This window comes from Pleuronectes platessa, chromosome 1, assembly GCF_947347685.1.
Source record: "Pleuronectes platessa chromosome 1, fPlePla1.1, whole genome shotgun sequence".
Taxonomy (NCBI): domain Eukaryota; kingdom Metazoa; phylum Chordata; class Actinopteri; order Pleuronectiformes; family Pleuronectidae; genus Pleuronectes; species Pleuronectes platessa.
In genome coordinates this window covers 3909039-3934299 of record NC_070626.1, presented here as the reverse complement: position 1 = coordinate 3934299, position 25261 = coordinate 3909039, and the positions used below count along the sequence as shown (strand labels likewise).

The following is a 25261-nucleotide window of genomic DNA, read 5'->3' as shown; positions in this document are numbered from 1 at the left end:
ATTGTGGTCCCCAAGCAAGTTTTGAAATAAGTATCTGCAGGCTGGTAAAAGTTTGAGTGTTAAATATTGGGCTCAGTATGTAGAAAAGAACTCTGTAAATGTTTTTTGACATGTATTTGACAATTTGTTTTGATTTTATACACTCTTTTTTTTTTTATCTCCTCAGGAAAAGCTTCATGTGGGCCATCATGGAGAAAGGTCTCTGCAGAGCTTCTGCCATTGGCAGTACCAAGAGTTCGGGGGCCCACGCTACCTGGGCACCAACCATGTTCCTGGTGGAAGGGATGATATCCCACCAGTGGATACAGCTGTGCTGGTCACCAGGTATGTAATATTAATAAATGATAATGAATGACGCAAGTATCTAATGTGACCTCAGCTGTTGGACCATCTACAGTATTGCAGAGGATCCGGAAGTGTTTTATTCCATTTTGGTTTTGTCTTTGAAGAGTACAGTTTCTCAGAAAAAGCAGTTTATACAAGTGACCAGCAAAAGCATGACTGTAGTAAACCGCACACAGCAGCATATCTCTCATTAGATTTCCTTCTGCGCACTCAACGTTGCAGACCACAGATTCTACTCAAAGCCCAAACGTGTCACTAATCTACAAAGGGTCCAGTGTTCACTGTTAAGAAATGGAAAGTTGAATTAACTTGTTACTTTGTGTTACTCTAAAATTAATTTGAACTTGGACAGAGGGATTTTAATCCATCAAGGTATTATGTAATCTTTATCATCCAGCTGTTCAGGATCACTTTCCCTGTCTAGTCCTTGTCATGCACATGCATGCTTGTTAAACACCTGTAAAAAACCTGATACCCGCAGAGATGGCCAAGAAATGTTCTATCTCCGGGAGGAATCTAGCTGGGGGAATTAGGTTTCTCTTATCCCCAGCCCTTCCTATAGAAACTAGGTTTAAAATGTTCATTTATGTCTTACTAATGAAATCAACTAACCGCACTTGTATGCATAGATGCAAAGGAAATTTGGTTCAATTACTTTTTTCCTGATTCCTTTCCCCTGAGCATGATTGATTTTTGTTGTCATGCACATGATGAAACCTAGATGCTTGCAAGTTTCTGAAGTATAAGAATAAACTGACAATATACACACCTTTTCATTTTTATTGACTAATACTTCCACTGAGTGACAGCTATTTCTCAGCATATTGTTCTAAAATGACGTTCTGTGCTGTCACAATATTTTTTCATTTTTGTGTTAATTTTACTTGGGAGGTAAAGGAGGGAGCCGGGGTAAAAGGAATCCTTTTGGTTTAACTGAGGACTCATGTCCATTGATAGATTCTGTCTTGTCTTCTTTTACGAGGGCATGTATACAGTGGCCTTTTGTTCTTGAGGTGGTTTGTTACAAACCTGATCTGCCCTCCAATCACTGCCCCCCCTCTGCCCCCACTACCTCTGTTATGAGGCTTTCTCTGTGAGGACGGAAACAATCAGGAGCAGCATCTGCTGGAAGGGCATTAGAGGGATTCTGCCAACAGCAGTCAGGATGAGAGCGAGGCAGCATGCAGGCAAATTAAAGCATGTTGCTCTCAGGTTTCCCGCTGAGGTGTGTGTGTTGCTTTAATCTCACATAAGTCGTGGAAGGCCCATGTGGATGATATCCAGGCAGTACATCTCTTACTGCTTATTAACAAACTCTTAGGAGGAAAAAATATATTTGATATTTATGTCTGGATGATTTCATGTCACTTGCATAAAATGTTTAGGCACCAGGTTATAAAAGTTTAGAACCTTCTGCTACAGTAATGGGCTAAGTTTCATGACAGATTGATAATTTAGAAAGAATCATAGGAGATACATTCTTTCACATTTTTACATTTTTAGAAGAGAACAGTCCAGTACAAGCCCTGTTTTACTGGTGGACACACAAACCAGTAGATAAGCTGGTCTCTTGAAATGTTGAACTGGTCCTTTAGGTTTTCCACCAATGTACCATAACACTTGAAGCTACAGGCATAATGAAAAGCTACCTAGCTTATCCCAGCTCACAGCGCATGAGACCCGGCAGATAATCGTAATATATATAAGTGAACGTCATTGGGTGGAATACATCTCTTTTTCCTGACATGCCATATGTATGGGGTTTTACTGTATAATTTCATCCTTCATCTGTTTGCTTATTCAACCTTTTTCTGTCCTTTCTCTTTCACTGCTTCACTTATGCACTGTTCTGCTGTGCATGTTTCACATGCAGCCGAAGCGCTTTGTGTTTTTCCACCCACCTCCTTCCAAGCAGGTGTCAGATTTACTTAATGTAGACCCCACGTCCATCAGGCACAGGGACGCAGCCAATACCGCCAGTTGTTCACCATGCCAGCAGTCTGAATGTTGTGATGTTAACTGCTTATTATTTGAGTCTTATATGGACAGAGATCCATGTTTTTTTAAGTTAATTATCTGTGGAGTTCCGTCACCTCTGGTATAAACTGTTAAGAGTCACCAGGTTCTTTATTAAGATTACCTGCTAATTCATACAATTATCCAATCATTTGTCAGCATTGCAGTGTGTACAATCATGCAGTTAAAGGTTCGTGGGTTCAGTTACGATCACATCCAACATCAGGATGAGTTTTTCTGAAGCTAACCCTCTGAATGAAGCCAAAATCTAAAACATCCAGTGAACAGGAGTTCGGTGTTGATGAGAGCAGTCAGAGGAGAAAGATACGACTGAGTTGAGCTGACAGGAACGCTACAGCCACTCAGATAACTACTCTTGACAACTGTGGTGAGGAGAGAAGCATCTCAGAATAAACATGTTGAACCCTGAGCTGGATGGTTCTACAACAAGATAGGCCATGTCAGTTTCCTCCTCTATCAGCCAATCTGAGTACTGTTGTTGGCCGTGGCCAGCTAAAGAACATTCGGCTTGTTCCATATCCTCAGGCCATACAGGGGTTAAAAGACCAGTTATTCAATTTCTAAAACAATGCAGTGACTTTGCATGATGTTTTAAGATGATACAACTACACTTGGGTGACATTTTCTAATATAAACTTCGACAGAGAGCTTTGGGACATCCATATATTTATGTCATATGTGTCTTGTGTTGTTTTTATAGTTTGCTCTGATGTGTTGTAACAGCAGCATTGTAAAATATACTTTTATTTTTATATCAAACTTAGGCTTCAGCAGATAAGTGATATTTATCTGCGACACAAATACAGATAAGCACAAGTTAAGTTTAGTCTTAAACATATTTTAGTGTAATATTACATTACATATGTTTTATTCTTAATGTCATAAACATTGTAGAAAAGCCATCATGCCAAGAAACTACATCAGGAAGACAACCTGGGGCCAAACACCCCTCACAGAGATGGAGAGTGCAGCTGCTGAGGTCATGCAAGGAAAGAAGTCCTTAAGAAAAGCTGGAAGGGATAGAAATATTGATAAGACAACCCTCAAAAGATTCATAAAGAAAAAAGAGAAAGGGGAAGTAAAATCAGTAGCCTGGGGTGCAGTAGCTGAGGCAAAGAGAATATTCACAGATGAGATGGAGGAGGAGCTTGCCAAACACTTGAAACAACTAGCTGACCAGTTCCATGGCCTTGCTCCAGTTAAGTGCCGTGAACTGGCATTTGAATACGCAGAGAAAAACAATATTCTTGTCCCTGCCAATTGGACAGAGAAACAATGTGCAGGTAAGCTAGGGTGTGCAAGAGATCACATGAATCATAATAATCATAAATGTGCTTAATTGACCAATCCCCAGGATTCTGTTACTAGTCCGATATTAGTTTTGGAATGTGTGGTTGTCAATCTAGCTGTCAGTATTTTAACTATTACAACATGTGTTGTTATGGTAGTTTTCAAGTGGAAAAGTAAGTGGATGACTTTACCCCCTTGATTTCTCTGGTCTGTCACTTTACCCCTATGCTGGGGTAAAGTGAGACACAAGACCACTTTTTTTTACAAACAATCATATTTTCTTGAAGACATTCTGATCATTTCCATTGCTAGAAAACATCCTGAATTAATGGGAAATGTGTACATTTTATATCATATATAGATATATCATTTTAGCTCGCCTAGAGGGAGCAAATGTAAAAAATTTCTCAAATTACCCCGCTCTCCCTTACTATTGCAAACTCAATTTTGATACAACACTTTTGCAGCTTAATCTGTTGCATCATTCAATATTTAAGAGCTCTCCATATCTATGCGGGTTCCTTTCATTAATTGGCAGGTCCTGGCCTTGCTCTGGATCTTACAAAAGCTTAAATAATTTAACACAAAACACAAGATTAGCACAACATAACATTTCGTCACACATGTTGTCAACCAGGTCTTGTGAGGTCTGGTTCCCAGAGGCCAAGCAGCAGCTGTTCACACCTAGCTGAGGACTCCCACATGTCAGTGGGAACCTCTCCATCTCCACTGTTGTCACTATTGTGCAAGTACGCTCAGCATTGCCAGTGGTCATAAAAACCTGCTGCTTTAAATGTTTAGAGCACCAGGGTTTTCCCTTGACATCTGGCCTATCATTCGGAGGGGTTTACTGTAGTTGAATTGATTATTTTTATAGGCATAGCTGATTATGCTGGATCTCATCAGATTCAAGCTTAGATTTATTTTGTGTTGAATATAAAGCTATATTCAGAATTTCTTCAGCCTTGCATTAAAAGATGTAGACCAGGGATTTATTTGGAGGGTGTCTGCCTGTTGATGCAACAGGGGTGGCAACGCAGGGGGCTCCAGCAAAAAAACGTAGGTGTGTTGTTACATGATGTGGACTGACTGTGGAAGTCAATCAATCAATTTGTATTTGCATAGCCTCTATTCATTAATCACAATTTGTCTGATGGGGCTTAACAAGGTGCAACATTCTCAGTTCAGATTTCCTCACATTACAAACATTTTGTTCTTTGAAATATTAGTCATGAAGATTAATGTATATATGGCTTGTCCCTGTCTTTGAATAAGAGATCAGTCCAGCCAACTCAGTAAAAAGGGGGTTTGGGTACTTCCATATTATAAGTGTGTCTGTTTTCTGTTATGGACATAATCAAGGAGCTATATTTTCCATGCACACCTTATTTGAGGATATTGAGACACATTTGCTTAGATATGAGTCCAGCCTGGATCAATGGATGAAACAATCAAGCAGGGAAGGGTTCACGTCAGCAAGTGAGTTGACATTAGTGACAAATGTTTTCTCAATTTCCTGTCAAGGGCCAACACTTGGGAATTTTAGAATAGCACAGTAAAAAAATCCTAAATCAACATAGTTTCCCTCACATGAATACTGTAGATGTCAAGAAAACTTTCATGGGGAAGTTTAACTTGCCAACATATAAATGTTCTCAGTCCAGTGAATATTCCACTGGACTGAGATTTTGTCATTCCTAGGCAACAAGTTGGAGTAACCCGCAATAAAAGGAAACTTTAAGCCAACATGAAATTGTTGAGAGGTTAGAAAGTAAGCAGGCTTTGAAATTCTCTCTCGGACTCATATTTCCATTCTTCACACAACAACCTCTATCACCATTTGTGTTAACAACAATAAATGTTTTCACAATACAATGAATGTTTTGCAGTAGAGACTTCGGGGAATTGTGTGCTGTTATACCCATATTTAACTGTTAATTGTGTCTCGCCCCTCTTTATGACAACTGGCTTCTCACCACGTCTTCTCATGTGGTCATTATGAGTAGCTATAGACAAAGCCAACATCCAACAATTGGTTGGCTTAGTTAGCCAACCAAATTATTTTTTCCATAACCACATCCACTTAGCCTTGTTTGGTGTAAACATATTATATATGAATGGTAACCTTATTTTCAGTAGTTCAGTACAGAAAACTCTGTTTTTTTTTCAGGACAGATTTCTGTGTCCATAAGGATGAACCCTGTGATACAGTGGGTAAGTAAAATATCCCTCTTCCCTTTTGCACTAACATGCACACCAACAAACGTCACTTAAATTTTTTTTTATAAACTTACACTTAAGGTTTGGAACTTAAATTGGTCCTCAAAAAGATAGTAGAGGAAAAACTCAAATGACACATTCACACACAAATTCCCTTTCTCTTTCCAGTTAATTAACCTTAATACATTGTTATACAGAAATAAATTGAAAAAAATAAGTATTGTCAACACAGAGTCTCACTTTAAAACGTTTTCCGCATGTGGTCTAGGAATGCCATTGACAGAATGGTACATAAGCATTTCCTATTGTTTAAATTGTACTGAGATGCCTCATGGCAGGGCAAGCACAATGATAAACTTGCAGTCTGCACTTAGTGAGGCTTTTGAACCAAAAAAAAGCATCTGCACTGGTTTAGTTGTATCGATTCAGTAACTGGTGGTACAAGGAAATATGATCTGGTTTGGCTGAAATATTTCAAAGTACCAGTCAGATCCATGACTTGGAAGGACAACTGTTGTTATGGAATTTTGCACCTTGACACCTTGGTCAAAAGGATAATAGTGGAATTAACCAGTTCATGCTAAAAAATATTCATAGCCCCTTCTATATTGGATGTTTCAAATATATTTTTACGATCGTATTATAACAGTTAAGGCAACGAAACCTGTGCAATTGTGTCTGACTCTTAGTCTATGTGCACGCTATCTGAGTCGCAGCCAGAAAATCACTAAACTGTATCATAGTCCCTACTCCATCTTGACGTCATTTGACACCACATACTCCTCACCATACCGTAGAGCAGCCGGTTCCAGCACTGCACCCTTACTGTCACACGTTATGATTGTGGTGAAAGTTTGCGTCGATCGACTAATCTCCACTTCCGGCCATGGGGTTGGTCCCTTAAGTGTGGGAACCGTAGGCCAAACAAAAATATACACCTCTGTTGGTTCTTTTCAGCTGCTTTCAGAGATGCAATGAACTTCGCAGTTCCTTCCCCCCAAAGGAACTGGTGACAACACTTCTAACATGCAATAGGCACAAAAATGAAACTACTAAACAAAAGAAAGAAATATCTCTGGGAGAAAAAGTGGTGCTATAGATGTGGAAAACACTGTAGACCCATCACGTCACCAACATCTATCAAACTTCTCCAAGATCTTTAAGCCAAAGGTTAAAGATCAAGGTCTCTGTGAACTCATGTTCCTGTGAATATGATATATCAGGACTGCCAGCTCTTTATTGTTCTCTATCTATATGTCATCCGCTATTCCAATATTTATTTCCTTCACAGATGATGCACAGATCTACTGTAACAGTTTTGACTGTTAATCGTTGGTCTTCTAATCACTCAACCACAGTACTCATGACCAAAAATTTTAGTATTGCTTTTTATTGTGTCTTTACAGACAGACACATGCACTCTAAAGGCCAATGTATGCTTCTCCGTTTTGACGGACACGGACAGATAGGACCGCCCTCTCCAACGTGGACGCGCTCTCCGTGCCTCTCCGAGGCTCCTCGGAGAGCTTTTCGTGCAGCTCTCATTTTTCTAACTACACGTCGAAATGACGGACAGCCCACGGATAGCACTTGGCTGTGATTGGTCCGCTAACGCCAGCATTTCGGAATGGAAACTTCCTGTTCCATTCCCTACATCACAATAAACCAAAATCACAACTACGACTCTATGATTAATGTGACAAGTGTGTTAAGCCAGCGGCGTTGTCCGGCTGACGGTGGCTGGTTAGAGCACTTACAGCATGTGTGTACGGTCACATACGGTTATAACGAACTTTGATAACGGGGCTAGCAGGCTAGCCACCATGCTAACTGCGGTGGGAACAGCGCAAAAACCCGCTGACTTTAATCCCACGGCTCTCATGACACTGTTTCTCAAACACCGTCAGGTTTGAAGCAAACACTTGGTAGTAGCTAGTATCGGGTGTCCGTGCTGACTGTGTGTGGAAGCTAGCTGCCTCCGTGTAGCTTCAAGCTGTTGCAGCTGTTGAATTAGCAACGCAGTTTGGAAACAAGACCGGGGAACCGCTGCGTTAAGACACGATAACATTAGCATTATGATCCGCTGGGTGTCACTTTATTCAGCAAAAACTGTCGCGTCATCAACATCCTTTTTCTGTTAGTTGCCATCGTTCACTGTGTTTGAGGAGCCGGGAGGACGTAAATAAACCAGCGTGGACTTCTTCTATATACCTCATGAGGTAGGCTTGTCTAAGCTCGACTTCCGTTTCGCCATCTACTGTTCTGGCGGTGAATTGTTTTCACAACAAAAAGGCTCGTAGAACTATAAATCAAAAAGGGTCCCTCCGATCCGTCCGTCCGTCATTCCGAAACGGACTCGGAGAAGCATACTGAGGCCTTAACACACTCACACCCACACACAATGTTCCCTTCTATGTTGTCCTCTGGCTGTCTTCAGAACAATGTGTAAGTGATCGTGGCCAGCCCCACAACACTACTGCTGATAAACACAGGACACCTGTGCACAATCAAACTCCCTCCCTGGCACCGTTCCCCCGAACCACATCCCGAACTCTCACTCCTGAAGCTGACGCTGATCACACCACACTACCATATACCCCCAATGAGAGAGGCACTCAGCTACAGCCATCTAAACTGATCCAAATATCAACAATTGATCCACGTGTTGGTATCTTTCATTCGGTGGAGCCACTCGAGTGGAGATTTGGTTTGAAAAGAGGGTCAATGAGTGTCCCAGGGGGTAATGATGCAGAGTGTTGAACGCCAACCGGATTACCAGGCACGCTGTGGTTGGTTTACCAGTTGACATTCACGACAATAGCCACACCAGCAGGGCACATCCCTGCGAACGTCTGCGCCATGTCAGAGGGGACCATGTGAGCACAAATTTTTCTCACTTGATCAAAGGCAAAACATCATCATGAGACTGCTCAAGTGGAAGTGGAGTCGAATTCAGGTACAAGTGCTTCAAGGCAAGGGAAGGCCCCGCACTCGGTATGTCTCCAGAATTGTCCGAATTACCTGACCCCCCCCCCCCTCCATGAGGGGGCACTCCTCGTGGAGGTGACCAAGCTGCCGGCACCTCTAACACTCCTGCCCCGACATTCGAAGGCCCGTGTGTTTTAGGAGTGGTGCACATAGTGGCCGGGATCTGTGGGGGGGGAAAACAGACACAAGCACTCACTCACTCACACACTAAGAACAGATTTGTATGGCTTGTTATTAAATCAGAGTGGCCCTACCCAATATCGATTCAATTTTATTTGTATAGTGCCAAATCATAATGTAAATTATCTCAATGCACTTTATATAGGTCACATTCATTTCACATCGTCAGTTTATTCGACCCTTACACCCCTCCTGTTACTCTTAGATCTGCAAAATAGCTGTTTCAATCCTCTATGAAAATGATTGAACAGAGTAGGGAATTTAATGCAAGGGCTCCACATTGTTTGAATAACAGTGGGAATCACACAAGCTAATTCAGTTGAGGTTGAGAGTGGGCTAACATTTGTTTAGTATATTTTTCTCTTCTATGTTGGTAATTTTTTGTATAACCTGTATATCGCTGGGGAATCTGCAGCAACCAGAAGCACCTGTTTGTGGTTGTCGCTGTTTATCACTTGGTTAAATGGTAAATGGTTTTGTATTTATAAAGCTCTTTTCTAGTCTTGATGACCACTCAACGCGCTTTACAGTACAGTTTTACATTCACCCATTCACATACACATTCATACAGTGCATCTATCCCAGCACTTTGTTATTCTATGGGGGGCCATTCAGGGTTCAGCATCTTGCCCAAGGACACTTCGCCATGCAGATGAGTCAGACTGGGGATCGAACCGCCGACCGTCATGTTGGAGGACGACCACTCTACCCCTCAGCCACAGCCGCCCTGTTAAGCACGCACTCTGACTTACTATATCCCATATCTTTGTCACAACCCTTAAATAATAATAATAACTTTATTTGTATAGCTTATCTTATATAAACGAGGTTACAAAATGCTTCACAAAAAAGTCCATGCGAAAATAAGAATTGATTGTAATAAAATATATTTTGTTCAGTTCAATTTAAGAGCCACATTATAGCATAATAAGGTGGAGACCTTAAGTTTGTAGAGAAAACACAACAGTTCCCACAATAGGCAAGTACTATGGCGACTGTGGAAAGAAAATAAGTCTGATTGTTGTAATGGAAATATTTACAAGTCGCATGTTAAAAAGCTTTCCTGCAAAAATAAGTTTTAAGATCTGTACTGAGTTTAAAAGCCTAGCGGCGAAAGTAGCAGGATTTAATGATTTGATTAACATGTGTTTTAAAGTTAAGATGAGAAACGATTGTGACACCTACATTTTTTGCTGTAGTTTTAATATTGGCTGCCAGGCGAACAAAAAATGATAGGGCTGCTCGCTTGTCAGAACTGAAGATTATTATTTCAGTTTTATTTGAATTTAACTGAAGGAAGTTAAGTGACATCCATTCATTGATGGTGGATAGGCACTCTTAGGACACTCACGTGGCTGACATTATCCAGCTTGAAGGACAAGTTTATTTGGTTGGCATAGGAATGATATGATATCCCATTAAAACAGCTGATGGTAGCATGCAGAGTGATTATAGTATGGGACCAAGAATGAAACCTTGTGGCACTCTGCACATCATTGGGGCCAAGGATGAGGTGTTATTTTCAATGGAAAAAGAGATTTGTCTATCTGAGAGAGTGACTTTGCTGCTGCCATACAGTAATCCTCGTTAAATTCACGCTCTTGTCAGTTCAATTTATGGTTGCTCTGAGGTTTATTGTGAGCAGTGATGCCATTTTTCTTGGGTAAACTGGGTTTTGGTGATATGACTTTGGTATTCAAATGTAATGCACAATTATGGTCCTCAACGTCTGGGGGTGGGATCAACAATTATTAATGGTTGCTAAGGCTAGGCAATATGCTAAAATCGGCCAGCATCAGCCCAAAACTGCAGATTGACGATATATTCGCAAGTGCGTCTGTGTGCACACCTGTGTGCCCGCGCACACTTTAAAATAATGAAACATTTGGCCCTGCTTTAGCTCCATACATGTTAACCCTGTTCTTAGTTGTCAGTCTGAGATTTTAGATTCAAGTTTCTGCAAGGATTTCGTCTACCACTGTGAACCTCACTGTTTCTCTATTATGTAATGTTGGACCTCTTCTATTCACGATTGTGATTTATGCCCTTAGAAGTCAAAGAACTGGCCACGGGCCATGAAAGCCAATGGATTTTTCTTTTGTGCTGGTTTCCTTATTTGACCACATGAGCTCGTTTTTTTTGGCTATATTTAGATTACCAAATGGCACACACTTTCCCTGCAGTGTAAATGACACAGATACAGAATGAAATAACTAAACGAATCAGAGGAATTGTGCGAGGACTATTTGTTAGTTAGACACTTTGATAGGTGGTCAGAAGCCTTGTCTTACAAAATACACCTTTTGACTAAGTCCAGTTGATCTCCTGATTTTCATATGAGGAGGAATTCCCCTTTTTGAACAGGAGGGAGTATCGATGTTTCCACACTTACGGTCTAAAACTGAATTACGAGAGGGCCCCTAGACACTTAGCATCTCTTTTATGAGTTGTGCGTGTGTGTGTGCGCGCCAATACCAGCATGTGTATGCGTTTTAGAGATTATGTTGCATGAATGAATACTTGCCTCATAATTCCAATTGCTGCTGTGTTTTCAGGAGCCACTAAGCTTCATATCGGGTGCTGCAACATTTAGATGAATTTGCATTTGGAGTAATTACTATTCATATTTTGTTTTATGCAAAGTTGCAGGTTTTGGTGGTATATATAAAAATTACTAAAAGCAACAACCCAATGTGTCTTTTTAAGATGACAACATGCAGTTCAGCAACAACACTTAGTTTAGTATAATGGTGGATAAAGCTGATTTCAAATTTCCATTCAGACCTATTGCCTACCCCCATGCAGTCAAAGAGTTAGCTCAAGCTATGCACATGATCTAATAGACAAGGTGTCCAAATATGGTTAATGACAAGTTATAAGTAAGTATAGGTTAATAATAAGTAAAAGGAACACATGGTTTTCTTTCTCTCACTCTCTCTCTAAACTCTATGTAAATAGACAGGGCTAGCATTAGCAACACTGTTGGTGGAACACTGCATGTGCATCAGTCTCCTGCAGCAGTTCAGTGGGGCACCCATCTTGCATAGGTGAGGTGAGCAATGTGGCCCGGCATAAAAGCAAACATTTTTCTGTAACATTAATCAGGTGTGCCCTTACTAGGATATTTCAAATGCACAGTTGGTGATTTGTGTACCCTCGCCCACATTATTACACACCATAGGTGAGCATGTTGGAGGCTATAACAATCATGTGCTGTCACATTTGCTGCCCTCTTCCCCCTGAAACTCAGGACTACCAGTTTGGGCATATTGGACTAGTGTATAGCTCATTTGCATATTCAAATTCATTTTCGAAGAAACTTGTAATACACATTTTTCTACTTTTCATGGGTACTTTCATTGTGTAAAGTTTCATTTTGATAGGAGTGAAGGCAAAAAATAGCTCCATTGGGGTGTATTGTTGCCTGGCCTTATTGGCACACATTGATGAGAATTAAGATACTTCCTCAACTAGTATTTCTTAGGACTTTAAGTATGTTGCTCTGGACACCTCATAGAAATGATCTATGCTGAAAAAAAATATTTTTCAATTAGTCGGTCGTAAAATGCTACTTTGCCTGGACTATAGGCGTATGTAGAGAATATATGTTGGTATTTTTTTTATTAATGTATGCAAACTGAACTAAGTCAGCTTTATTTATCAACAGGAATGAGGGAAACGTTTTATCTTCCCTTTTTCCTGCTTACCTATTTTCCTCTTTCTTTTTTAACTCTAACCCTGACCCTGCCATTCCTGATGAAGCTGGGCACTCTGCTTTTAAATGTAACCATTATAAGCTGATCCTGATGAAACAATACATTAGTCCAGCCATGCCATAATCTACTGTAATAATTACAACACAAACACCTGTACTGTGCTCATACAGTCTGTGTTCAAAGTAATTTGGTACACATGCTATATTTTAAAATTGTCAGGGTTTTGAACGAACTTTTCTTTTCATACAAATTTGTATTAGATCCTCTTGCTAACAAGGCAATAGAGTTGAAAGAATTTGCAATGAATAACCAATGTTGCATTTTTCAGATATAGGGGAGAGCGGGGTATTGTGGGACATGTTTTACATTTGCTCCCCTCTCGGCGAGCTAAAATGATATATCAGTTAAATTTACACATTTCCAATTAATTCAGGATGTTTTCTAGCAATGGAAATGATCAGAATTTCTTCAGGACAAAGGGCAATGAAAATATGATTGTTTTAAAAAAAGTGGTCTTGTGTCCCACTTTACCCCAGCTACGGGGTAAAGTGGTCCACTTACTTTTTCCACTTTAAAACTACCATAACAACACATGTTGTAATAGTTAAAATCCTGACAACCAACCATTCCAAAACTAATATCGGACTAGTAACAGAATCATGTGGATTGGTCAATTAAGCACATTTATGATTATTATGATTCATGTGATCTCTTGCACACCCTAGCTTACCTGCACAGGGACAGGGAAATTGTTTTTCTCTCCGTATTCAATTGCCAGTTCACGGCACTTAACTGGAGCAAGGCCATGGAACTGGTCAGCTAGTTGTTTCAAGTGTTTGGCAAGCTCCTCCTCCATCTCATCTGTGAATATTCTCTTTACCTCAGCTACTGAACCCCAGGCTACTGATTTTACTTCCCCTTTCTCTTTTTTCTTTATGAATCTTTTTAAGGGTTGTCTTATCAATATTTCTATCCCTTCCAGCTTTTCTTAAGCACTTCTTTCCTTGCATGACCTCAGCGGCTGCACTCTCCATCTCTGTGAGGGGTGTTTGGCCTCAAGTTGTCTTCCTGGTGTATAGTTTCTTGGCTTTTCTACAATGTTTATGACATTACAAATAAAACATATATAATGTAATATAACACTAGAATATGTTTAAAACTAAACTTAACTTGTGCCTCATGGTGGGGTAAAGTGAGACACTGTCCCACTTTACCCCACAGCATTTGTCCCACTTTCCCCCGAAGCCACAATTTTAGAAAAATCTTTTAGCAATTCAGGCTAATCTTCAGCTAGCATCAATCACATGGTTTTATATGTTGGAAGTTCACCAACATGTATGATATAAGTTTTTCTACCTGATTCAATTTGTTTTGACTAGAGCTGTGAAAAATAACGCGTTAACGCGTTATGATTAAATTACAGGATTAATTCGTTTTTTTTTTTAACGCATTTAACGCATGCGCAGAAGGACCTTCCAATTCCGCCGCCTCTGCACTAGTTGCCGCTCTAATGCAGTCAGACGGCAGCTGCCATTCAAACAAACAAACAACATGGATAATTCCAGAGCTGCCAACTCTCACGCTTCCGCCGTGTGACACACGCTTTTGCATGTTTTCACACGCACTCACGCCACACATCCAATTTCTCACGCCAAAAAAAACCTGGATCTTTGAAGTGAAGCGCATGACTAAATCTATTTTAACTTGTTGACGAGACGAGACGAAAATGTTGGTGGTTGACTAAGTCACGATCATTTTTTAAAACATCATCGTATCAGGCCGTCATGAAGTACCAGGAGCGGGCGAGTGTGTGTGTGTGTGTGTGTGTGTGTGTGCCCCAGATAGCGCACCGGTCCCGAGGCTCCGCCCCCCGCCCCGCGCACTCGCTCAGAGACACAAGACCAGAGCTCCTTCACGTGAAGGAGCTGGTCACTGACTCACCGGCTGCTCAGTGGAAACAGTGAAAACACAGAGTTTCTCTGGTCTCAGCTGATCAGAGCTCAGCGTCTTGATCAGAGCAGAAGCTGCAGTTGGTTTCTACCGAGCTGCAGTTTCTGTGTCCGCCTCCAGCCTGACCTGCTCTCACTTTTCGTTTAAATATTTCGCCAACTAAAATATATATTTTTAAGCTATTAGGCTGCAGCTATATGTTTTTATTTATTTAAAAATAGGGTAATTCTTATTTCATACATTTTCCACAAATACGGGGAGGACTCAAATAACCCTACAAAGGTCTGTGTTTAATTTATTTCAAAGTAGGCCGACACTTGCCTGTGTATTTTCTTCTCTTCATAAGCGTTTGGTTTTTCCTTTGTTGTAACAGGTAAAAATATCAATCAAATGTCAACAGTTTTCTTTATTGTTGTTCAATAATTTCATAAATGCAACAAACCATAGTTTAGTATAGTATAACTTTATATAAAACTTTATTAGCTTTGTTATCAAATATGTTTTGCGGCTCCAGACAAATTTTATTTTGGGGAAGAGGGTCCATTGTGTTGCTTAAAAAGGCTACTGTTTAAGCACTTTATTTGTTGCACTTTTTTGTCTGATGGAAAGTGTGGTGGGAGGCGAACATAAATCATTAACTGCTCTTAAGAATACAATTATTTAAAATATAGGTTAGGTTTCAGTTCAGAATTAGTTGAAAAACCATTGTAATCAAAATGTCAATCAACCTACCTTGGTCAAATCTTAAACAAAGGTCTATTAATTAGGCTATATTGTGGTCATTGAGGCACAACAATAGTTTTCTGGTTGAATGTTCAGCTCAAGGCTAGAAGGCCCTACAAGTCATGATCAGAGGAACATGAATCAGAAGAAGTTCAGGTATTGCACATCTTTAGCATACCACCCAAAAATCCACTAGAATGCAGGAAACAACATCTACTTAAACCAACATTTCCTGGGGGTGGACCTTCAGCTATGTCTTTGCGTCACAGAATGTAACCAATGTTGTCCATCTCCAGTCGGCCGCTCCTATCAACGACTTCAGGCCCCAAAGGCCACCAGAATGCAGCGAACAACATGGATACAACGCCAAATTCCAACAATTCCCTGATATTTGAGCCACCAACGTGTGTGGCTGTGTGCGCGGCAAAATGTTGGTCACCCACGACAAAATCTCACTCCAAGGTTTTTTGAAAAGTTGGCAGCTCTGATAATTCTGATGAACCTGAGGACCTTCTGGACGGGAAGATCGTGTTCCAAAAAAACAAAGATCGAACATTCAGTAAAACCAAGGTGATATGCACACTCTGCGAGAAGACGTTATCGTTTCACCGTAGCAATACCCGCCTAACCACCGCAACGCGAAGCATGTGTTGGTCGGCGAGGGGCGTTCAAGTGGAATGCAACAAACCAGACTCACTCGCAGGACACATTGTGCAAAAGAAGCGGTCAGCTTTACTGTCAGAGAATTTGAACAAGTTAGTTTGCCTCACCAACTGGCTAAAGAACGAGTAGCTAAGAGGGCCTTTAGAGGCATTAGATCTTATCATGGTGTGGTTAATGGTTGTGTGACAAAAAATATAAAAAATGTCAACCATCCTATGGCTAAGAAGCTCAAATAATTTCTGTTTGATTTAAAAAAAAAAAAAGTTTTATTCAACCACACAATGGCTAAGGAGCCCGAATATTGTTTAGGATGAAGATTATATTAATGTTCCATATGGAAAAGCAATGATAACTGCTGAAGAACTGTTGAGTTGCAGCACAAAAGAAAAGTTAAATGTCATAAATCTTGTTTTCACAAAAATATTCAGAGAAAATCGGTAATGTGATTAATCATGATTAATCCATAGAAACCTGTGATTAATTTGATTAAAAATTTTAATCATTTCACAGCCCTAGTTTTGACACAACAGTTGATAAAGTCCAAAGCAAGAAAATTTACTTTTACATGCAAAAAACACATTTTTGTGAAAAAACATACTTACCACAGCACCAGCACCAACTTTTCCTTCATGGCAAGGGGGGAATGGGAGGGGCTTGAAAACATAATAGTCACATGACCACAAATGTGTTCCGTTGCCTAGATACTGGGGGTGTTTCACATCACCCGATGTCCCACATTACCCCGCTCTCCCCTACAGTAAATGGCGAATTAAATATGTACAAAGAAAAAGCCTTCATATAAGGAGGGGCTAAAACTTACGTAGAGGAGCTTGGATTGGCTTATATCTCAGTCTTAACCTTCATAGCACCACTTCCCACACATTATCACATATTATCTGCAAGCACATAGCTATGAGGTAATGGAAGGAGATCCAGGCAGAGGCAGGGCTGTGTTGTGAGGCATTGTGGCAGCTCCTGGCCCTGCACAGCTCTGCCCTACCATAATACTCTCAGCTTGCTAATCTTCCTGCACAATGAGAACACTCCTGCTCTTTGTGCAAGTAGGCCCAAAGTGTGTGACCCACTCTGAGCCTCACTATAATCACAGCACTCATTAAAGGTCCTGCCTTGAAACCCCTGCCACCCACGTTTCCCCCTCTCTGTTTCTCCTCTCCAGGCTGTCACCAGACTCCAGGGAACCACAGTTGTTGAGCTGTTTTAACTGTACAAACATCTCCAATTTTCTCTGGACTGCATGACTCTGCATTTCTTTTTATATTCACTCGTCTGAATCTAATCTATGTATCTAACATAAAATAAAAACTGCACACATCAATATAAGGTAACACTTTATTATAGGGAACACATATTAACCATTAACCAGTTGCTTATGAGCATAGATTTTAGTAGCATATTGGCTCTTTATTAGTCATTATAAAGCACTTATTAATGACTTATTCTGCATGACTTTATTCTACAACTTCTAGGCCATTAACTAACAGTTTTCTCTTAATAACCATAGTAGAGAGTAAGTAAGGAATTACAATCTTAATATGCTTTGCTCAGTATGGGTCTTATAGGGTTGAGTACCAAAATAATACTCATTCTCCCTTCATTACACTTCATAAATGTTTTCTATTCACATGTAACAAAGCTGCAAGTGTTAATAGTTTCCAAATAACTCGATAATAAAGTCTTTCTTACTCAGAACATGTTCCCAATTCTAAAGTTAGGTTTTGCTTATAACTAATTCACTAGTAGTGTGACACTTATTAACCCACACAGGTTCTAAAGTAGCCTCTTCTTCACACTTTGTAAATCCATTATAGCACACAACTACTGCAAATAACAGAGGCTCTTCTTAAATGATGGGAAAAAAAGGGAGGTCTACTGAGATGCACAGGTTCTAGAAGAACAAAGTCAGCACAAGTAGAAATATCTCCTTTAATAATGATCCACTTAAAAGATTTTCATTCGTATCTTCAAGGCTAAGAACAAATGATTTCCTAAACGTACTGTATACATTTCAGCTGACAGAGCTTTTTAGTGTGTAAAGGAGAATCCAGATTTCAACCATTTCTACATATATTTGTTACAAAACCTCACTTTAGAGTGGGCAGCATGTTTTGAGTAAGAAAGACTTAATTTGTTATTTTGGACACTATTAACACTTGCAGTTTTGTGAATAGAACACCTATATGTATATGCTAATAAGCAATAGATAATGGTTAATATTTGTTATCCAATATTTCTAATACAGTAATTGCTAAAATGACTAAAACAGAAAGCTTGTGTTATTTCAACAGTTAATAACTCTTGGTTACGGTAATAAGGTTGGGGAATGCTGATGGTCTTGGTTGAGATTAGACTTAACTATCCAAGAGGGACATTGGAAGCCTTGAATGCATAATTTGGCTTCTGTACAGTACCAAATATTCGAACAGTCCATATATCTAATAAATACCAGTTCAAAAGTGGTGGTTATAAATTACTCTGGATAAATACAAAAAATAGTTGTCACTCACGATGTGGAAATACTCAAAGGAATGAGCTGGTATTCAGAGTGAAGATTATGAGGAGAAGGTTGTTTTTTTCATAAAAGGTCTAAAGATCATGGTGCTGATTGACTCCATGGTCTTCATGGCTTTCTGGATGACGCCGGGTCTGGACCGGACGCGGAGAGCCGTGAGGCAGCTGATCTGTGCCTTCAACCGCATTGACAGGTTGCCCGACCATGCCTAAATTACATTGTGCAGAAGCTCTCTTTTACTGTGTGATTGAAGAAAAGCAGTATTTTCAAATTTATACAGAGGACAAGTTTTCTTTTGGATATAGGAGCACATCTTAGTCCAATATCGTTTCAATGTATTATTGTAAAATCTCACTCAGAAGGCAGTCCAGGTTCTGGTCCAGGCTCTGCTCATCTCACGCCTAGACTATTGTAACTCCCTCTTGGCAGGTCTACCTGCTTGTGCCATCCGACCTTTGCAGCTCATTCAGAGCCTGGAACTCGACTGTTTTTTAACGTACCTAAATTCACTCACACTCCTCCGCTCCCTTCACTGGCTACCAGTGGCTGCCCGCATCCGGTTCAAAACATTAGAACTTGCCTACCGTTCTGTGAACGGATCAGATCCATTCTACATCCAGGACAGGTCAAACGTTACACCCCAGTCCGTTCACTCCGCTCAGCTAAACACTCATCAAAATCACAACTGTTTGCTGTCCTGGCTCCTAAATGGTGAAATGAGCTCCACATCGACATCCGGACATCAGAAAGTTTACACATCTTTCGCTGTACACTAAAAACACACCTCTTCCAACTATACCTTGAATAAAAATGTTGAGACTAACAATTTAGTAGCACTTAAATAGCACTTACTCATAGCACTTTGTAGTTTTGCTTTATTTATGAAGAAATAGTACTTTCCTAATTCTTGTTGTTCTGGGTTTGTACCTCCGGGGTTGAATGCACATATTGTCGCTTTGGATAAAAGCGTCAGCTAAATGAAAAATGTAAAAGGTAATATCAACCTTAAAAAATACATCGCTAGCATGTTCATGTTAGCGTTAGCAATGGTTATTGAATGATAATCCTGTATTTCATAATTTCATGTCGCAATCCTCCTCTTTGAAGATACACAATGCACTTGATTGAACCTGTAGTATTTGTAGTAGTATCCAGTTCCTGTGTTTTCTTTTCTGGAGCAGGGTTGTAACTGGGAGATTAGGGGGTTGGTGGGATGTTGATGTTATAGGATGTCCGGAGGGCTGGAGAGTCTTACTTTATGGAGTAGCTGCTCACTGGTAAGAGGTGACCCTGTACAAGTCAGCTGATTCATTCACAGTCTGTGTATGAGAGGAAGAGAGAGAGAGAGATACAACAACACACCCACACAATGTTTTTGTGTGAGGTGCACAGAAAGGTTGCACAACATCAATGAGATGGAATTGGGAGTATAACCAGCAGAGTATCATCCATTGCAAGACTTGTGCTGATAAAGACAAGAAAGACAAAAACCTTTCCCACTGTTTGCAAATATAACGTAACTATATCACCATCCCTGTTACGAACGGCTCTGCAGAATAGAACTCAATAGCACGACTCAGAGGCAAAGTCGTTTAAACTTAGAAAATGGTACGGTACACGGAAAGCTAACACTAGGAAGCACACACAGACTTAATACACATAAACGTAGGAAAGGGGATGACACATAGGTGAGACAATCAGACAGGAGGGAACCTTGACAGGACGTGTGATCTGAAAAGAAAAGACTCACCAAAATAAAACAGGAAACACGGAATGAAAACGATAATATATAATGTGAACATAGCTTAAGTAGGTGCGATGTGACAATAACAGTATTAGGAAATACAAAGTCATTACTCCTAAACTGCTATTACTTTCACCCAGCTCACAGTCAAGCTGACTGTTTATTAGTTAAAAACAGATTAAACTGTTCAATAGATCATAGTTCTTACTTTTTTTTTTTTAAAGGCTAAATATGAAATCTTAGATATGCGACAAACCAAAAACCTGCATCATTTCTTACTTATTCCTAATCTCATTTGCTTCTTATTTTTACATTTTCTGTCTTTGTTTGTTCATCAAGTATGCAGTGTGTGTATGTTTGGGTGCGAGTCCAAGTCTTCTCCCTGTTACAGTATGTGTGTCTGCAGCATTTTTCTATTTTTGTTGTAGTGTGTGAATAAGTGGCAAAAATTAGCGTGACATTAAGGTCAGTGGGGTCAATCTATCCTGAGCCAGTATTTGCATGTGTCATGTGTTGGCATGTGTATATGTGTGCGTGAGAGGGTGAACAAAGCGTCTCTTCCAGGCTGAGTCAGGCCTCTGTTGTCAACACTGGGAGCATTGACTGCCCAGGATTCAGCGGCTCATTGGAAAGCCCTTCATGTTGTAACGGCTAATTAGCGCAAAATAAATGGCTGGCCGAAGCTGCTTGTGGGCAGCACAGTGCTGTGAGTCCAGAGGCCTGATAAGGCTTTGTTGCTCTTTTGAGGCTGTCTGGCTGGATGTGCTGCCAGCTATGTGAGCCAACACATCAGTGTTTGATCAGTCAGCTAGCCCCTAACACCAGGTCAAAACCCACAACTGATAACCACAGCACAGTGGATCACAGCTCTTTGTGTGGGGGCTTAAGCCTCAGAAGTGCTGGCTTCAACGGATCTTTGATGCTTTAGAAAATCTCAGTCACAACTCTGACCTCACTGTGGAACTTCGCCACTCAACTCTGTTTTATTCACATTTGCCAGTATGGTAAAGGCTTGCTCAGTAGCATTCAGTGTCATGTAAAGGTAATCATGCCTGCTAATTAGGACCTTGGGCGATGGACCAAACATGTCGGGTCATTAATTCCAATAATTGACATCAAAACAATATGTGAATGGTTAGTTGGTCATTTCTTATCAACTCTAATTAAATTAAATTGTATTTGTATAAACATAGGGTTATGACTATAACCATTGGGTTATGGTCATGACATATTTGATCTCCAAACTGCATATTATTAGTAAAAGCTGAATCAGGATTGTTGAAGCAAAACATCTGCAATATTAAGGCTTATTTGCAAGGGGTTCTCAATTATAGAAAACCACTTGAATGTCCAGACACAGCCAAAACTCAAAAGTATAGTCCAGGTAGTGTGGCTGACCTAAGGATAGTAAAATCCAAATATATGGTTTGTTATCAGTGTCGTCTGGATTATAAACAGCTGCTAATACAGGATGGAAGCAAGTAATTCAAAAAAGGACAGAGCATACTCAGCATGAATCCTCTTCTTTAGCGCTCAGCAGGTGTTCTTTAAGTCTTCACTCTTTATTTGAATAACAACATCAAGGACGCTTTCCTCTAATTCCCTCAGATCGTACACATTATACACACGTAATTACAGCATCTACCTAAGCATGCTTGGTTGTAAAAACAGCAAACCAGTGAAGAGGAAAAGAAACACATGTTCAAATCCAGGCCAACATCTGTTTTCATCAGCCCAAAATGTGTCCAGTGAAGAAAGCTTCAGCTTGAGCCCAGTCCAATCCAAATACACCATGTTTGTATTTTACTTTTACCATTCTACACAATGCTGTAGCAAGATGAAATGTACCTGAGAGTTTGAAGAAGTTATTCTTCACTTTGCATTCAAGCTGAAACTCTGTTCATCATGTGGTCTCCAGGTATTTCACTTCAGTATTTTATCTTACAATTTTGGCAAGGCAGGAAGTTGTTTCTAGAGGAAAGATAGTGAAAACAGGAACAGTGAAACAGCAGTGCGCCTAAAGCATTCCAACATCTATGTGTTTGTGCGATACCAGCAATAACCAAGCAAGCCATGAACATTTAGCTTCAAATCTGTAGCCATATGCTGAATCTGAGACACAACACTGCAGGGACGAGTAATTTAGTTTTTTGCCTGATGCACTTTGGTTCTGGAATTATTTCAACAGATTGTGTTTGGGGGACAATGTGGAGAGATTCCAGTCACCAGTGGAGTAGACATTTTTATCAGATTGAACTATATCTCTGTTCAATTTTAAATTATTCTGCTTACCAATGGGTTTCCACCGTGAATGAAAGCATCAAGCTATGTCATTAATGAATAAAGTACAGTGATTCACTGCAAAGGTGATCTAATTCAAAGGTGGAGGCAAAAAAGGATCGCTTCACACTTTCAGAGTGTGGGGGAACATGTTTTATCGCCTGTTCGTATTTTAATCATCCAAAGCTGCAGGATTATCAAATTCAGAGACAACTGTGATGTCCTTTTTAACATTATTATTATTACATGTTTGTATTGGGATGGTTCGGTTCTGTCAGGTCGATCTGTGTAATACTGGCCTCAGCTCAGCACAATGATCCAAGATCACAAATCTTTAGAATCTATAGATAATCAGTCATCTTCATGGGATAAAAACTCTTTGTGATCGCTGAACCCTTGTTTCCTCCTCATCCTTCCGTTCACGTGCATCCATCACGCAGCATTGCGCACAAGTGTCACCGCAGTATTTATATATTTAGAGCAATTGGATCAATTACTTCACATATCAGTGGATCCTAACCTCCACGCTGGGATATTATTTGGAAAGTGAATAGTTATTATTTTTTATTTTTTTTGCGAGTGATCTCCTGGGTCATCTGTTCGCCTGATGGCACAGTAACGTTCACTGCAGCTATTTTACACACACTCGTCCTTGATGATTTTCACACAGTGTTAGATGATATAATAAAAAAATATGAATGACTCGGCTGTTTAACAGTGTCTGAACATAATTTACTGCAAGTTGTTTTTAAATCTTTTTTAATTGAAGGTTCTTATGAAACAGTTAAGTCGCGCTTGCAAAAATAATGTTTTTGATTTTAATGTTAATGATGAAGTGGATCAATAATCTGCTTCAGTTCACCTCCTCACGTCTGCATCGCCATTTTCCCGTCTCCAAAATGTTCGAATGCATGGGTCATAGATGGCATGGAAATGCGCACATTTACCCGTTGAAGTTTGTTTTTATAAATCCCAACATTTGCTTGAGAAGTGGCGTACGCACATTACATGCCCCGTTTTGTTCGTACGCAGCCACTATAAATGAGATCCTGAGCTGTACCATCGTGTGGTGTTGGAAGAGTTTGCCTGTGGTGAATTGTGGCTATGTAAACTTTTATTCGCATCATTTAGCTGCTTTTACTAGCTGACCACAGGTCATCTTCAATTGACAGAAGATGAGATGAGGTGAAGCAACAAAGGTCTTGTCCTTATTAGGGTTAGGGTTAAACCCCAATTTTGGTGGTTGCTTCCTACTAGGAAGATGAAGTGGAGACCTTTTATTAACAAGTAGCTTATTATTCAAACGATTTGACAGCTGTTGGCAATGTAAGGTTTTAAAATTCGGAAAACCAACCAGGTCATTCCAGTGCAGTAGCCATTAGGCAGTTCAAATTTGACTCCACTCTACGTGTAAGTCACTGTATGTGTCGCCCAGCAGAGTGGACGCCACCAAGTACCGCCAAAGACAGCCCAGGAGCTAACTGATGCCCTGATCCAGGTCTGGGAAGAGATCCCCAGGACTCATCAGGAGCATCATGCCTAGACATTTTCGGGAGTGCATACAGGCCATACACGCTACTGAGTCACATTATGAGTTGTCGTGAAGAAATTCAATCAAGTTGGATCAGCCTGTGATTTATATTTTTCATTTTGGTGTGGTTTTGAATCCAGTTTCTAATTCGTTAATCATTATCTGATCTGGGATTTAAGTGTTCCCTTAAATGTCCTCTTATTTTTCCATAATGGGCTCTGTGGTAGAAAGTTTTGAGGGTAATGAAATAATATAAATGCTTGGTCTTTCTAACACTGCTTGGTATGCTACTGTTGGAAGTTCCTTTTGGTTTGAGTAGTCATGGAAGCTCCACTACCCCATCTGCCTGGGGATGAAGCTGAATTTGGATCCTGCTGCAGTTCCCTACACTGCATTACTTGAGCTCCAGTCCTTTTCTGGATTTCCACTTAACTATTCCTTGGCGCAGCCATCAAGAAGACACAGCGGGATTCAAGGGCCATAGATTTCAAGTCCCAGAGCAGCCAGTGGCTCTCAGAGCTGAAACCAATGAGGCAACATGTCTTTCACCACTACCACCCCGTTATCCACATCAAGCAGATCCTACCGCCCCACAAATGGGAAGATGAAACCGTTGATATACGCGCTGTGGTTAGAGACAATTCAGAAAGATCCCTGCACTGAGGCTCTCTGAGAGAGTTTGGAAATTGTAAAGAAGAATTTGATCAGCTTCCCAGTCAATGCTCTGTAACAGCCCACCTTCTTCAACCAGTTCACAGTTGTCGAGAAGTATAGGGTTCTTCTTGTGCCTCAAATTTACTTACTCCCTATCTGTACCCTGAGTGGGTCACTTCAGAAGAAACATTAAATTTGTCATGCAAAGCTTTAACAAAGTTCTTTTCAAGGTTAAGCAATAATAAAACCACTGTCAGTCTTAATGCTTATGGTGCAGTTTGTGATTCAGAAAATAGAAAATCAAAAACTGAAAGAAAGACTGTCAACACAAGAAGGACACAGCTGCTTAACTCGTAAGCTCAATAACAATATCTTTACATTGCTTACCCTTGCCTGTTGATAGTATGGCA

The 25261-nt window shown here is 40.2% G+C and overlaps 1 protein-coding gene across 1 annotated transcript in view; it reads left to right on the top strand.

Moving 5' to 3' along the window:
- Positions 1-25261, top strand: part of adamts17 (ADAM metallopeptidase with thrombospondin type 1 motif, 17) — a 136061-nt gene that overhangs the window by 55421 nt on the left and 55379 nt on the right. Inside the window, exons 9-10 of the mRNA XM_053421678.1 lie at positions 167-324; positions 5843-5886. Coding sequence (XP_053277653.1) covers positions 167-324; positions 5843-5886 — 202 coding nt within the window. The remainder of the gene's footprint in view (positions 1-166; positions 325-5842; positions 5887-25261) is intronic.